Raw genomic sequence first — 16145 nt, forward strand, 5'->3', positions numbered from 1 at the left:
GGTCTTGTCTTCGACTCTGGAGCCGTATGCCTATCCCATACATGTTTAAATTCCCTCGTTGCATTACCCTCTACCACTTCTGCTGGGAGGCTGTTCCACTTACAGTATCTGTATGTTCTTATTTTGTGTAGCACACTCAGATAGTCTAAATGGTTTTAAGGATTAGTAAAAGATGTAGATGATCTGTGAGCAGACAATGTGTTTTACGGTTCTTTCTTCCGCGCAGAATGCCGATCATGCTACGCAGCTCTAACTGTGTCCTCGCGGGAAAGACTCAGGCTGAGTTTGCCAAACTAAATGAGTGTCCTTTGGACCCAGGTAAAACAATAAAATGTAATGTTGCGTTACGGCGATCGTTTATAGCACAATGTAGACTTCCTTTTGGAATGGAGTTAAGCGAATGAATGAGCTGGCACATGTTATCGGATTATTCCCCCAAATAACTTTTATATGTTTGTGAATGAGATAAACGCCTTAGATTTAGGAGCCATATGTCTATATATCATGCGTGTTTACATTCCCTCTCTTTATTACCCTCTACCACTTACGCTGAACCGCATTCCAGCAGATCTATCCCACTTCCTTACGTTACATGTAGGCCTCGTACTCTTTTACTTTTAGACTGTGACCTCTTGATATAACGTGGGTCTCTGTGTCGTGCAGGGGGCTACTTCATCGTGAAAGGAGTAGAAAAGGTTATTCTGATCCAAGAACAGTTGTCCAAAAATAGGATTATCGTGGAACAAGACCGGAAAGGAGCCGTCGGGGCGTCGGTGACCAGGTATCGGGCATGTGCCGTTTTCTTGAAGCACTTGGATTACGTGTCCGTTAGATCCCGAGCTCGTTGCTAGAACGTGTAGTGTGTATCTGTCCCATTTGGCTGCGTTAAAATAATATAATATTTAAAACCCACCTCATGGCTGATGTCTCACGTATTTACTAATCTGCAGCTCTACCCATGAGAAGAAGAGCAGGACTAATTTAGTCATGAAGCAGGGAAGATTCTATCTGAAGCACAACACGCTATCCGAAGACATCCCTATCGTCATTATTTTCAAGGTCGGTAAAGTGCTTTGTAATAATCCACGTCTTGGATCCTCCTGGGACGATTTGTTTCGGTATCTTTTTTTTTTTTTCAGTATTGTGGTTTGGGGGGGACCTTCTACACCAGGGGTGGGCAATTAATTTTCCCATGGGGCCACATGAGAAATTGGAATGGTTTTAGAGGGCCAGACCTCTACAAACTACAAACTCCGAAGCCTTGTCCATTTTGTTAACTTATGTGCTGTTTAATAAAGTTATTCAAGCCTACGTCATTGGTAGAGGTGCTTGAATAAGTAAGGCCTGAATAACTATTAGCACAGCACAGAAGTGAACAAAATGAACAAGGCTTCGGAGTGCATACCGTATTTTTCGCTCTATAAGACGCACCTGCTGATAAGACGCACCTAGATTTTAGAGGAGAAAAAAAAGGAAAAAATATTTTGAGCTAAAAAATGGGCTAAAATATTTATTACAATAACTGAATAAGCTATGAACACAGTAAGACACACGCAGTAAGACACACACAGACACAGTAAGACACACACAGACACAGTAAGACACACACAGACACAGTAAGACACACACAGACACAGTGAGACACACACAGACACAGTAAGACACACACAGACACAGTGAGACACACACAGACACAGTGAGACACACAGACACAGTAAGACACACACAGACACAGTGAGACACACACAGACACAGTAAGATAGACACACACACACAAACACAGTAAGACACACACACACAGTAAGACCTCCCTCCCTAACCCCCCTTCTCAGTATCTCCCCTCTAACTCCCTAACCCCCCCTTCTCAGTATCTCCCCTCTAACTCCCTAACCCCCCCTTCTCAGGATCTCCCCCCCCCGCCCCGGTCACTTACCTTAAACTCCTGTGTTGGAAGCGTGAGGCGTTTGTCTCGGGTGCCGGCGCTTCACTGCTGATCGCCGGCGTCTGACGTCATATGCCGGCGCCCAGCGTAAAGCGCCGGCACCCGAGACAAACGCTTCCAACACAGGAGTTTAAGGTAAGTGACCGGGGCGGGGGGGACACCGGACTCATTGGTGAGTCACCAGGACACTCTTTGCGGGCCGGTCCGAGCTATTCAGCGGGCCGGATGTGGCCCGCGGGCCGTGCTTTGCCCAGGTCTGTTCTACACTGTGACTATTTCTAATTTTAACGGAATTTGTAAGTTTAGTTGACTCGTGGAAATTTCTGAAAACAAGGCGGGAGCCCCGACGCTCATTGTCTCCCTATCTTCTCCACCAACCTCTTCCGGCTCCTTTTCCGCAGCTGTGCTCTTTCTCTTGCCTCTTCTTTTTCTTCTGTCTTTTCCGCCTGCTTCTCACCCGTATCGGCTCCGTTAACCATGGCTTCCGCAGTAAGGAGTCTCCGCGTACCCTCTATCCCGTTTGGGGGAGCAGGGGAAAGACTGTGCCCATGTGCCGTGCCATAGCTCACCCCTTTCATGGAAGTACTCCAAAGGGCCAGAAGGATTCTCTGTACCTCTTTCTCGAATCCGTCTGCATTCATCTGACTTCTTGGAGTACTTCTATGAAAGGGCCCCACAGCGGCAGCCCCCTGTTCTTCCAGTCATGAAACGGGGGGTTAGCGGGGGCTTCGCCCTTTTGCAGAAGTGCTCCGGGGGTCCTGGTTAATGGAGCTGATTCCAGGGAGAAGCGACAGAAGAAAGAGAGGCAGGAGAAGAAAAGGAAACGGGGACACTGAAGTGGTCGGTGGAGAAGGTAGGGAGACGTGAGGGTGAGTGACAATTAACTTCATCTCAACCGAAAGGGCAGGAAAACAAAATTTGTCATCGAAAGAAGAGAAAAAAAAATTGTCTGAGTCTAATAACTACACATAATAAAAAGTGTAAGTTAACACAAAATAACGTATTTGGTTGTTGAATAGATGCCTCTGTTTCTCACCAGGGGGCAGTATCGGGTTATCCATTTGCCCCCCGGATCCCATCAGAGATGCCTGTCTTTTATATTGTCATTTATTGCCCAAATATTGTAAAATTCTAGATGCAGGAGAGGGGTTAACTGCCTAGAGAAACCTCTCCTCCTTTAGTAATCGCCGCGGCTCCTCCGCTTGTAATGTATGCCGGGCCGTCGGTTTAGCTGTGCGCGCTCCCTGCACTTCATAGCCTCTGCCGGCGTATAATCCCGCGGGAAGCGATCTCTTCTCAGAAGAGCTGCCTGCTTTTGTAGCTTAAAAATAAACATTTTGATAAAAGGAGTGTAATTACGCCGCTCTTCCCAACTCTGTGGCTTCTGCTAAAACTTTTAGTTAACAATATACTCGTTCTTGGTTTATATTCTCTTTAGTTTGGGTACAGACCCTTTTGAATAGATCTTACGTTTCCATATGGAATGTCGCTGAGCTCTTGTTTTCTTCCCATTTTCTGATGGCTCTGATACATTTATTGGTTCCACGTTCTCTTGCGATGGTTTTAAACGTCCGAGTCGAATGGTAATACAGCCAAACGGGAGCAAATGTCAAAGACCAAACGCAAAGCCAACGGTACGCTCGTCTCTTCTGTTGCAGGCCATGGGCGTCGAAAGCGACCAAGAAATTGTCCAAATGATTGGCACGGAGGAGCACGTGATGGCGGCTTTTGGCCCTAGTTTGGAGGAGTGCCAGAAAGCCCAAATCTATTCACAGATGCAGGTGCGTCTTATTCATTTTTTTTGTCATAAAAAAAAAAAGAAGGTTGGCGCTCGGCTTACTCCTGTTTTCAGATGTCTGCTTGCAAAAATTTCATTTTGAGAAGGACTGAACCCAAAGCAAGATCTTTATGGACAAGACTCTCAGTTAGGAGGCTGCTTCCATCATGATGCAGAATAAAGTGTGTGTGTGTGTGGACGTGTGTTCTCGGTCGTTTGAAGTGAACAATCTGCTTGTCAAAGCAAGAATTCAGAGCAGAACCAGCGAGTACCACCAAGGCATGAATGTTGAGGATTCCGTCACTATTATGGCCAGATAAGGCATTAGATTCCATGAGTCTGATTGGGTTAAACACGTAACGCCGTTGATTCAGCTCCTTGGTATGTGATATAGCCGTGAAAAATTAACCGGGGCCCGCCAGACCTGGGGTACTTTGATGTAGTATCGGGCTAACAAAATTTGGCCATATAGTGGCACGGAATCCCCAATGTGTATGCCTTAGGTGTTTTTTGAATGGTATTCGCTGGGCATGCGCTGAATTCTGGCTTTCGTCGCTGATCGTCATTATTATTCCTGCAGCAACCCAGGAATCTGAATGCGTGTGGCTTTTTATCATAATAAAATGATTGCCACGGGTCGTTTGGCTCGCGTCGCGGCGTAGAAACTCTTAAATAGATCAGGCCGGTTTATTACGACAACAGAATGTCAACCGTTTGTAGATGGCACAGGGCTCCGAGCGCATGGGTGGCATCGGTCGGGTTCTGCAATCTTTACCCTAGGCTGTGCTTATCCCACAAGCCACCGATCCGAGCTACTCATCCTCTCGTGTATATAGTATGTGCCGCGTTCATAGATTCATGGTATATTTTCTCACCGAGGGGTGGGGAGGGCTTCCACTGTCATACGATGAGCGCGGACCCTGGCTGATCACCTGCGCCTATGTGTTAAAGATCCTAGTTTGATAGGAGATGCATCTCCCCCCCCCTCCTTCTCAAGATCTGCTTTATTTCTCTTTTTATATACAAAAGGCTTTAAAGTACATCGGTAACAAAATCCGACGGCAGAGGATGTGGGGAGGTCCGAAGAAGTCCAAGGTTGAGGAAGCACGTGAGCTTTTAGCATCAACAATCCTGACGCACGTACCTGTAAGTACCCCCCCCACCTACAGCCACCTGAAAAGCGCTGTCCGTTCGTCGCATGTGTTTATAGACCACGTCGATATAAAACCCTTTTCTCCTTCAGGTGAAAGAATTCCATTTCAGAGCTAAATGTATCTACACCGCCGTGATGGTCCGCCGGGTGATTTTGGCTCAAGGAGAAAATAAAGTTGATGATCGGGATTATTATGGCAACAAGCGATTGGAGTTGGCCGGCCAAGTAGGTTACTTTCTGTTATTAATCCAAATCTTAATGCCCAGTGGTTCAGTTACTGTGCCACAGAGCTTACTTTTGGGGTATCGTGAGGTCCATCTGATCTCTGACTGAGCAGCTGGGATGCCGCTCATTGTCTGCTTTACACCAAAATTAAATGTACGGGGAAACCATGCCGTCTATGGGGCACGTACGTTCTTACGCTTTTTAGGATTGGAGGATAACATTTGAAGCCTTGGTAACAATTTGCTTTATTAATAATCACATTGTGTGATAATGTTCTTCATCTATGTACGCTACTGTTCAAAAGTTTGGGGTCACTTGGGAACCAAGGACATTTCACGCTGTAAGATAATCGCGAAAAGGGATTTCTAACCATCAATTAGCCTTTTAAACTTAAACTAGGGTCAGCGAACACAGCGTGCCGTTGGAACACAGGAGTGATGGGAGTGATAAAGGGCCATTGGAACACAGGAGTGATAAAGGGCCATTGGAACACAGGTGTGATGGGAGTGATAAAGGGCCATTGGAACACAGGAGTGATGGGATTTCCCAATAGCCTTTTCCAGCTACAATAGACATTTACAACATTAACCCAGTCTGCGCTGGATTCCTGATCCATTTCATGTTGTTTTAATTCAAAAATGTGACATTTCCAAGTGGCCCCAAACTTTTGAATGATCGTGTATGTTGTCCTTAATTAAAATTTCAATTTTAACAGAGTTAAGTAACTAATCCATGGAGCACCTATGATCATGTCTCACTGGTACATTTGTGTGTGAAGATTCCATAATTTGGGCCAAGCCAGGGTCCCGGTCACTGCAGTGAGTACTCTTGCTCTGCATACATATTCCGAGCTTACCAAGGAGCTGTTCTTGGCGTCTTATAATGGATTTCTCATTGAACTCCGCAGCGTCCCTATGGCTTTAGGTTTCCAACACGTTCCATAGGTAGACCGTTTTAAAATTCTAAAAAAGTCTAAAGTTCCAACGTCACATTTTACTGTCAAATTTCTTAGCATAATCTGTCTTTTTTGGCTGTCCAGTTCTACATTAATCGTCCTCAGTTGTGGAATAGATTGTCAGCTCTTGCGGCTCTGATCGTTGGTAAGCAGGCAGTCACCATCCATGAGTCTCGCTCAACCTTCAATGCAGAAGCTTTTTGTTTTTTTAGCGGTTCTGGTCCACTAACATCTTAAGAGGTCCACCTCGGCTTGAGATTCTTGGTGTTACATATCATTTTAAACTTTAGAAATGTTTTTACGGACCCCGGCTAAACTATCAGTCTCATAAACTTATATGTCTGATAATTTATTGTGACGCCATCCAAATTTTTTTTTTATTAACGTCATTTTTTTTTAATATTATTTGTATTTTTTATGTTAATATTTATTTGCATAATCTAGACTGCCAATTATTTCGCTGAATCTATTTGGCCCTTTAGACAAACGGATATTTCCACAATAGGAGCACATTACCGGTAAAGCTTTGTCGGCTATACAGAGAGAAAACCGTATTGTGTCGAAAGACAAAAAAAAAGGGAAAAATGAAATTATTTGCTACTAATTTCACACCCCATGGGAAAGAAGTATGAAACCGGCTTTGACGCTAGATAACAGATGTGGATCCGCGAGCCAAACATATTTTCACAGAACGGTTTATCCAGATTTATTTATTTTTTCTCCCGTCGCTGGAGAATTGGTAGGACTTGAGCCAGCAGACGCGTTCGCTAAAAACCTACCGATTTCAGGCTTAATCTTTTTCACCTACCGTCTCCCCTCTCTCTCTAATGTGTTTATTATTTGACGAGCGTCGCCCTCCGTTTTTTTTCTTTCTTCCCTTTTGTTTTGGGTTTTTTTATATTTCTTATTCAGCCGGCTTTGTATGGGCGAGATACGGAGCCGGCCTGAAATCCTGCACCTTGGAAAGCGAAGGGATTTTTACAGCGACAATAGAATCCCGCATTGACTTCTCAGATTGTTTAATCCCAGCCGTTGTGATAATGTAATTAAGGCGGCCTAATGTCTTTAATTTTGCGACTAGTATGTGTGAAAAGGAGTATTTGGCACTCCAGAAGCTCGAAGACTAAGCGGCCACCTCAAGGCTCCTAATTAGAATTCTCTGACATTACGCTAATTGGTGAAACTGTTGCAACAGCTTACATTCTTCTTCTTTTTTTTTTTATTTTTTTTTTTTTAATGGGTTTTTTTCATTTCTGTACAATGCCAGTATTTGATTCTTCAGTGGATACAATCAAAATGTTTTTTTTTTACAATTTTTAAAACGTATTTTTCTATTTTTTTTCTTTTTTTTTTCTTTAAGCGTTTTTAAACAAGGCTTGAAGAAAAATGTTAATTTTTACAATATTTATATATCCAGAAAAACTCTACTTTTGTACCTCCTGTATGTAGATTTTTTTTTTTCTTTTCTTATGCAATTTTCCAATTTTTTAAAACTTTGTTTTTTTTCTTTTTTATTAAGCATTTTTAAGCACGGCTTGAAGAAAAATGTTAATATTTCACATTCAATATATATTTATATATCCAAAATAAATGCCCCTTCAGCAGCCCTGTTTTGGCTGCAAATTATATCTTCACATACAAAAAAAGTTTTAGGTAAGAATGCCACACATGTTCTGGGTATACATTGAGCTGTTGGGTAAGTAATTTTGGCTTTTCAGATTACCCAAAATCAAAATTTTTATGCAATCTTTTATCTTTTTTCAGCTGCTGTCTCTTTTATTTGAAGACTTGTTTAAAAAATTCAACTCTGAAATGAAAAAGATTGCCGATCAAGTCATCCCGAAGCAGCGGGCGGCTCAGTTCGACGTCGTAAAGCATATGCGGCAAGACCAGATCACCAACGGCATGGTGAACGCCATATCCTCGGTAAGAGACCCCGATGTTACCGTGCCAAAAATCACATGCTTCGTTTCCAAAGATCCGGGCAAGATATCCGTGCATCGAGTGCTCCGCGTTCCACCGCCTTGGGTCTTAATGACGGGTGAATCGCGTGCCTTCGAGGACAAGTGGCGTCTATTAACAACGAGCGAGCGTTTAATCATGAATGAGATGGGCACGTTCTGAATATAGCATTAGGACGGGGTCTAGGTGATATAAATGGGTTAAATCTGTCTTTTTGGCTGTCCAGTTCTACATTACCCTTTTCAGCGGTGGGATAGATTGTCAGCTCTTGCGGCTCTGATGGTCGGTAAGCAGGCAGGCACTTGCAGTGCGTTGAGGGAGGACTCCTAAGGCATTGTGTAGGCATGCGCAAGGAAAATAGACATTTAGTGTGTTTATAACTATTTCTGTTTCTCTTTGAAGCGTAAGCTTTGTGGTTTGCCTTTTGCCTCTCTTGTAATGGAACCTCTCTCTTCCTTCAGGGGAACTGGTCGCTGAAAAGATTCAAGATGGACCGCCAAGGTGTGACGCAGGTGCTGTCTAGATTATCTTTTATCGCAGCTTTGGGGATGATGACCAGGATCTCGTCTCAGTTTGAAAAGACCAGGAAGGTTAGCGGGCCGCGATCCCTGCAGCCATCGCAGTGGGGCATGCTGTGTCCGTCCGATACTCCTGAAGGAGAGGTAAAAAAAAAAAATATATAAGAAAACTTTATTGAGATCTGATCCAGAATCCAAAAGGTTACCATACTGACCAATGAGACGCTGCCTCTGGGCTGTACAACTCCAGCCCCCGAGGATCATATCCAGAGGTCCTCATCGGAAAACAAATGGTTTAGGTTTAATTTTAGATGGCCGCTCAAGCTAGGATATCCAAAAATTGAGGTCTGTCAATCCTCGTACATGCAAATTACTCGGCACGGTAACAAAAAATACAAACTTGTGTATTTTTATTTTTTGCAATTTGTTTAAAATGAGAAAATGGGACTTGTTGAAATTCCATTCTTAATTCTTGTGTTTTCACGCTAATTCTGACATGCCTGGTTGTTGGTTGTTACTTGGCGTGTTCCTCAGTAAAACAGTTTAATATATTATATAGAATTTTTTAATTTATTATATATATATATATATATATATATATATATATTTTATTTTTTCTTTCCATTTTTTTTGTTAAATTGTAAAAAAACATTGTAGGGCTTTGGCTATTTTTTCTTTTTTTTTTACCCATTCATGTGACGCACTATTCTGTCCCGTGTTCCAGGCCTGCGGTCTGGTTAAGAATCTCGCGCTGATGACGCATATCACGACTGACATGGAAGACGGCCCGATAATCAAGCTGGCCGGTAACCTTGGCGTGGAAGATGTCAATCTGCTGTGCGGGGAAGAGCTCTCCTACCCCAACATTTTCATCGTCTTCCTTAATGGTGAGTTTGACGCCTTTATTCTTTGCGTTATCCTCTATTACAGTAGGTATCTCTCGCCTGTTACGTTGCTGATTGCTGTTGGTTGGTTCAGGTAGCCTTAAGGGTGAGAGAGAGCAGAAGAGAGTGCATTTGGTCAGGTTTATTTTAATAGAAATGTAATTTTTTTTATTTTATCATTTATTTTTTATTTGTTTTTGTTTCGTTTTTTTATCTCCAGCATCTTCAAAAATGGCAAAAGTAAAAAAAATGTACAATTTTTTTTTTTTTTAAATCTTTTTATTAAGGTAACATTCTCGGCGTTATACGAGATCATCAAAAGCTAGTGAACACGTTCCGTTTAATGCGACGAGCCGGCTACATCAATGAGTTTGTGTCTATTTCCACGAACCTCACCGACAGATGTGTGTACATATCCTCTGACGGGGGAAGACTGTGCAGGTAATTATTGGGGGTAGTTGGGGGGGTCTTAGTGACTAATAAGGAGAAAAGCTGTAAATCAAAACACATTTGATAGGAAAAATGAGTACGTAGTCCCTTTAACAAGAGGCTTTAACCGGTGAATGTATAAGGACCATTATTTTGCGCATGGCCACTTGACTTTTACATTTTGCATACCATCTTTTGTGCCGCGGTCTCCTCGTGGAGGTAAGCCTTTAAACGACACACGTCTCTGTTGTCAAAGATGGCTTTAATGGACCTTAGAAATAGCCTTTTGTATTTTCTACCTTTTATATCTCAATTCTCTTTGTCCTATTGTAATGAAAGCCCCTTTGGATTTAACGCGGTCTTCCAAGAAAAAAAGAAACGCTGTGTACCCTTTACCCTGTATAAGAAAATAATTGGAGGAAAAACACTAAATATATTTTAATGTAAACAGAAAATGACTATATATATATATATATATATATAATCTATATCTATCTATCTATATCTATCTATCTATACCTCTATCTCTTGGCAGATCGGCCCCCGTCTAGTCGCCCGTTTCTCCTGCTGTAAAGACTCAAACCTTAATCAGTCGTTGGTCTCGTCTTAGATTCAGGAGCCGTATTTCTATCCCATGCATGGTTTTAATCCCCTCGCTGTATTATCCTCTACCACTTCTCCTGGGAGGCTGTTCCATTTATCTACCACCCTCTCAGTAAAGTAAAACTTCCTAACATTAAATCTAAGCGTCTGACCCTCTAGTTTGATTCCCCTCTGGTTCTGGCATTTCTCCTTCACATGTAACTAATACCTGCTGATCCCGATCTTGTCCTGTTTTGGGTCAGGATCTCAAAATATTTATTTATTTTTTTACTATTTTTGTGCGGATCGATAGAAATAATTCCCGTTGTCAGGAGGCTCCGCTGTCAGGCGATACAAGTTTATCAAGCGAAATAGAACTGTCATTTATCAAAAGGCCCAGATATAGGCTGCTGGCCAAACCTCACAAAAAGAGACATGTTATCTTTCTCTTCTGAATAATATCGCCGTCTCTCGTTGCAACGACTCGACAATGCGGTCTACGCAGAGCCCGCCATACCTCCCCCTGGAGACTTCTGGAATTTTTTTTTCTTCTGTGATTGAAATACATTTTGGCATAGACCAAATAATTTATGGAAAATTAAAGACGAGTGAGCAGTAAATCCCAATATTTATTGGGGGGGGGAATAAAATGAATTTAAAAAAAAAAACAAAATTGGGGAAAAAAAAATTCTCCCCTAAAATTAAAAGAATCCCCGTTTAATTAACAGTTTTCACTCGATATCCCATTTATGCAGGTTTTCTGTACTTTTTGATACTGTTAAGACGTGGCGAATGACGGAAGTTCTCTGGAATGAGATGTATTCCAATCAGGAATCCCACAATTCTAATGGAACCGTGTATAAAAGAACACTAATAAGAATGATTAGGTTCTCAACAATGGGAGATAAACGTTTATTTCGCTAAGAGACGTGTTTGGGTTTTTAAAAAAAAATTTTTTTATATATTTTTTTTTTCTTATTTCTGGTGACATTTTAGTGGGTTTTTTTTTGTTTTTTTCCCCAACCGCTGGAAAAACTGTTCCTGAGAAACACACAAATTTTCCTACCACTGGCTACCAAACTGTTAACCCATCAAGTGCTTTTCTGTGTCCTGTAGGACAAAAGAGAAATAACCAGCTGTTAAATATGCCAAATCTGTGCACACGGGTACCCGACATGTGTGTTTCTCTCCGAAATTTCAATAATTTGGCAAAATGATAAAATTTCAGTAGACGGTATTGTGCTTTCCACTACTCGGCATAAAATGTCCTTCTATTTCTCCCGAGGATCTCTCTATAAGTATCTGCCAAGTTAGTCCTGCTTGAGAAAAGGTCTTGAAACTGTATGTAGAATCTTAACTATATTGCTCCTTTTTTCATCGATTTGCAGACCGTATATCATCGTGAAAAACCAAAGACCCGCCGTTACAAAGAAACACATCCAAGAACTTTCTCAAGGATACAGGTAAAGTAACCCATTACATATCCCTCAAACGATCCTTACAGCGCAGCGGGGCGCCAAGCGACTTAAACTGTCGAGGACGATTCTGTTACTGGGCTTCCATTACCTGGCTGTTAAGCCGGAGCGGCCGTTTTGTGTTGGATCGTCGCTCTGGTATGGAAGGGGCGAAGAAAGGCGGGTGATTTGAAACTCCGTTCTTCAATGTAGGTGGCGGCGTTCTCCACCGCCAAATGGTTTGGATCTTTCGTAGTGTTTAAAAGGTATAGCGAAGCCCTGTGCCTAATAGCGGAGACCCTCTAGCGAAGGATTTTATCTGGCTGCCATATTCATTCGTTACTGGAGTTGGAAAAGCTCTTCAGACGTCTTGCGGTTTTAAGTCGTAATCTTTCATGATTATTTGCAGGACTTTTGAAGATTTCCTCCATGAGAGTCTCGTGGAATATTTGGATGTCAATGAAGAGAATGATTGTAACATATCCCTCTATGAACATAGCATCACAAAGTAAGTCTTCCGATCGTTATTCCTCCCCATAAACTAGATTGTAAGCCGGGCCCTCCTCACCTGTTGCCTCTGTAAGTCAAATTGTTATGTTATATATTGCTTTATGTCCTGTCTACCCGGTGTACGGCGCTACAGAATATGACGGCGCTATATGTAACAAATGAGAATATTCATGCAAATCTATTCGGAATTAATTCATGTGTCTAGAAGAGACCTCCGAGTCCTTGACTCGCAAGCTGGCGCTTACACGACGATGCCCGCTTTTTTTGTTTTTTGTATTCAGGCAGACGACGCACTTGGAAATCGAGCCGTTCACTCTGCTTGGCGTCTGCGCGGGGCTCATCCCGTACCCCCACCACAACCAGTCCCCCAGAAACACATACCAGTGTGCTATGGGCAAGCAAGCCATGGGTAAGCCCTATTAACCCCTCGCGTTCCTGACTGTTCGCTTTGTTCCGGTTATATGTGTGTGTGTATATGTATATATAATGTATAGCGTGTATGTATGTATAATATATATATATTTGTTTTTAATCCATTTTATTATACTTTTTCATTAAAGGAACCTCCTCTTTTAGGTAGAATTTGTGTTCATTTCAGGTTGAGATGTCCCTTTTTTAATAAGCATCGCTGATTTGCTTTGGGGTGGATGGAGTAGTGGTTTGGGGGACCTCCGCCTTTGCCGTGTGTCAGCTGTAAGAGGCATGTGGCTTTGGTAGTCGGTCTGATCAAACATTCCAGCGCGTGACGAGCAAACACTCCCCGTCTCCTGCTCGATGTAACCCCGTCTCTGCTTGCGCTCCCCTCCGTGGAGCGGACGCTTCCCTAACCGATTTAATACAAAATAAATCTGTCCTGGATCACCGCTGCTATTAATATATTAAGGTGCTGGTCCTCGCAATCATTAATTAGACCGAAGTCTTTCATTATTCTTTCCAACGTGTTCACATAAAAACACCAGTAGCTATGGGTTTTAGCTTCTATGGCGACAACCAATCAGTGGCTGCTTTTGCGTCATATGACAATTAAGCATTCCCTAAAAAACCGAGGCAAAAATGCACAGGGGGCAGGGAGCCAAGCTTTTAACATGAAGCGTGAGCAGGGAAATGGTTAATCTATTCTCTCTGTAATATGCACTGTAGGTCCGCGTCTAGATTTTATTTGTGCCCCTTGTTGCCGCACGCAGTCGCCGTACCCGTGTGTGCAGAAAGCAGAGTTCTTTTGTAAAATTGACTGTTTTTCCACCCCGTTTTTTTTTTTTTTTTTTTTTTTTTTAAGTGTCATTTGCAATTCATTGTCTGTTTTGCGAGGTCGGTGTATTCAGCTGTCCTGACCTCCAGGTCTTTGCACATTTAGCTCCCTGGATACGATCCGCTGACGTTACCTTCCATGCTTTGGGGACACAAAGGCTTTTTTTTGGGGGGGGGGGGATATCTTAAGCAATAAAAAAGGCTTTTGTTTCTCTTTTTCTCCTCTCCTTCTTACAAAACACCTGACCAAAGAATAAGCAGACAGATAAAAACTCATTTACAATTTGGCACAAGGCGCACAATGCTCCTGGGATAAGAATCCAGAGACGGGCCGACCGGCGACATCTTTAGGATAAACATTAACTGTAAAATTTGGAAATTCTGATAGATAGATATATATATCTATCTATATATATATCATTTGGTTTCCAAATTCATTGTTTTATATAGCGCCTTCATATTCCGTAGCGTTGTAGAATGGGCAAGTTTCTTTATTGTCTTTGCAAACCCCCCGATCTCCTGCAGGTACATCTCCCCACCTCTCGACCTTCCTACAGGTGCCACAGTCTCCTTCAGCCCACCCCGTGTCCCAAATCTGTCCTGGCACCTTCCACGTCTTGGCTTCCTAACCCTAAAGTCTTTGTCTTTGGAGCGAGTTCTCCTTGCTTTTTAAAGACGTTCCATGAGTTGTGGGGCTCACGGTGGCTCCAGAACGACCCAAGAACCAGTGATGAAGACCCAGGAACTCTGAAGAGTTTTCTCTTGAGGCTCCCAGCATCGCTGGTGTCCGGGTTTTCCATACAGATGAGCGCATAGTCCACCCCCTGAAGGTTCTAGAGGACTTAACCTCTATTCTAGAATATCTTTCCTTCTTCAACCTGATTAAGTGACCCAACCTCCTGTAGAAGAATTAAAGTTCTCTTAATGTTCCTTGGGGGTCTCCTTTTATTTAACTACCTGCAGTACCTAAAGGGGTTAATCATTCAACATTTTTAGCAGAATGCATGTACCTGCGATGTCTGCACGTGGGGGACCTTTTGTGGTTTTCAGCGTACATATCTCTAATTTTACAGCGCAATAAACTGCCATGCGGAACAATAAGGAACATCTGTCAAATTATGAGCTGAAACCTGATCTAAGGGGCTCCTAAAGCGCCTTCTGCTTTTGTTCGCGGTTTAATTGGTTGCACCGGCGTTCCTGCTTTTTTGATATTTCCTCCTAAAATGAATTTCTCTTCAGTCCTCTTTCAAAGTTTATTTTTATTTTTTGTACAGATTTTGATATATGCGTAAATACACGTGTTCTTATGGTTTTGTTCTCATTAGCAAAATTAAAAAAAATAGTATTAAATAAATAAAAGCAAATAAAATTTTTGTATAATTGTTTTCCAGATAATTGCAAAGTATATTTCAGATTTTATAATGCTTTTTTTTCCTTCTACCCCTTTTTTCTTCCTTCTACCCCTTTTTTTCTTCCTTCTACCCCTTTTTTTCTTCCTTCTACCCCCTTTTTTTTTCCTTCTACCCCTTTTTTATACCCTTTGTCAGGGACAATTGGATACAACCAGAGGAACAGGATTGACACGCTCATGTACCTGTTGGCCTACCCACAAAGGCCGATGGTTAAAACCAAGACAATCGAACTGATCGATTTCGAGAAACTTCCGGCCGGCCAGAACGCCACCGTTGCCGTAATGAGTTACAGCGGCTACGACATTGAAGATGCCCTCGTACTTAACAAGGCTTCTTTAGACAGAGGTAAAACCCCGATCCCCTGCCAGGCTAGGCCAAGGTCCGCTAGTCGTGGCTAATGAAAACCTTTTAGATTAAATAGCTTGTGTACTTTTTTTTTTTTTCAAGTATTTAATTCTCCAAAATATTTCGCTTCACGTATATAAAAATGCGCTGTCATTTTACCCAAATCCTGCCTTTTACAGTTCAATACACTAGAGGAACCTAGAACCCAAACATAGACTTTGACAGATAAGACCCATTAGGCCTATCTTGTCCAGAGACTCAAACCTTAATCAGTCGTTGGTCTCGTCTTGGATTCAGGAGCCGTATGTCTACCCCATGCATGTTTAAATCCCCTTACTGTATTATCCTCTACCACTTCTGATGGGAGGCTCTTCCACTTATCCACCACCCTCTTAATAAAGTAACACTTCCTTATATAACATCTAAGCCTCTGACCCTCTATTTGAAGCGTTAAAAGAAGATCACGGAATAGAATGCCGCAAAGTTAACCTTAATGCAAACCATTTCGGCATATGTAAATTTAGGTGTGATAGTAATTAGCGGCGGATATAATAAGTGTGTTGGCTTTTATGCCAGGCACCCCGCTTTATCTCCAGCTAGCCAAGATGATCGGCGACGGTTGCCGGGCACCCAAATTTGTCCCCGTAGCCATGCGTCTTTGACATTAATGTCTATTTGTTGTGGGGTTCTTGAGCATCAATGTATTCTCTGGCCGTTGCTCGCACTCGGCTGATCCGTTTAGGTAGAGC

General features: G+C 42.4%; 1 protein-coding gene across 1 annotated transcript in view; it reads left to right on the top strand.

Moving 5' to 3' along the window:
* Positions 1-16145, top strand: part of POLR3B (RNA polymerase III subunit B) — a 31234-nt gene that overhangs the window by 4173 nt on the left and 10916 nt on the right. The window contains exons 7-20 of the mRNA XM_053465643.1: positions 227-318; positions 664-781; positions 951-1059; positions 3601-3723; positions 4749-4865; positions 4963-5097; positions 7817-7978; positions 8476-8676; positions 9257-9419; positions 9704-9857; positions 11816-11890; positions 12291-12389; positions 12673-12800; positions 15187-15396. Coding sequence (XP_053321618.1) covers positions 227-318; positions 664-781; positions 951-1059; positions 3601-3723; positions 4749-4865; positions 4963-5097; positions 7817-7978; positions 8476-8676; positions 9257-9419; positions 9704-9857; positions 11816-11890; positions 12291-12389; positions 12673-12800; positions 15187-15396 — 1886 coding nt within the window. The remainder of the gene's footprint in view (positions 1-226; positions 319-663; positions 782-950; positions 1060-3600; positions 3724-4748; positions 4866-4962; positions 5098-7816; positions 7979-8475; positions 8677-9256; positions 9420-9703; positions 9858-11815; positions 11891-12290; positions 12390-12672; positions 12801-15186; positions 15397-16145) is intronic.

This window comes from Spea bombifrons, chromosome 4, assembly GCF_027358695.1.
Source record: "Spea bombifrons isolate aSpeBom1 chromosome 4, aSpeBom1.2.pri, whole genome shotgun sequence".
NCBI classification, from domain to species: Eukaryota; Metazoa; Chordata; class Amphibia; order Anura; family Pelobatidae; genus Spea; species Spea bombifrons.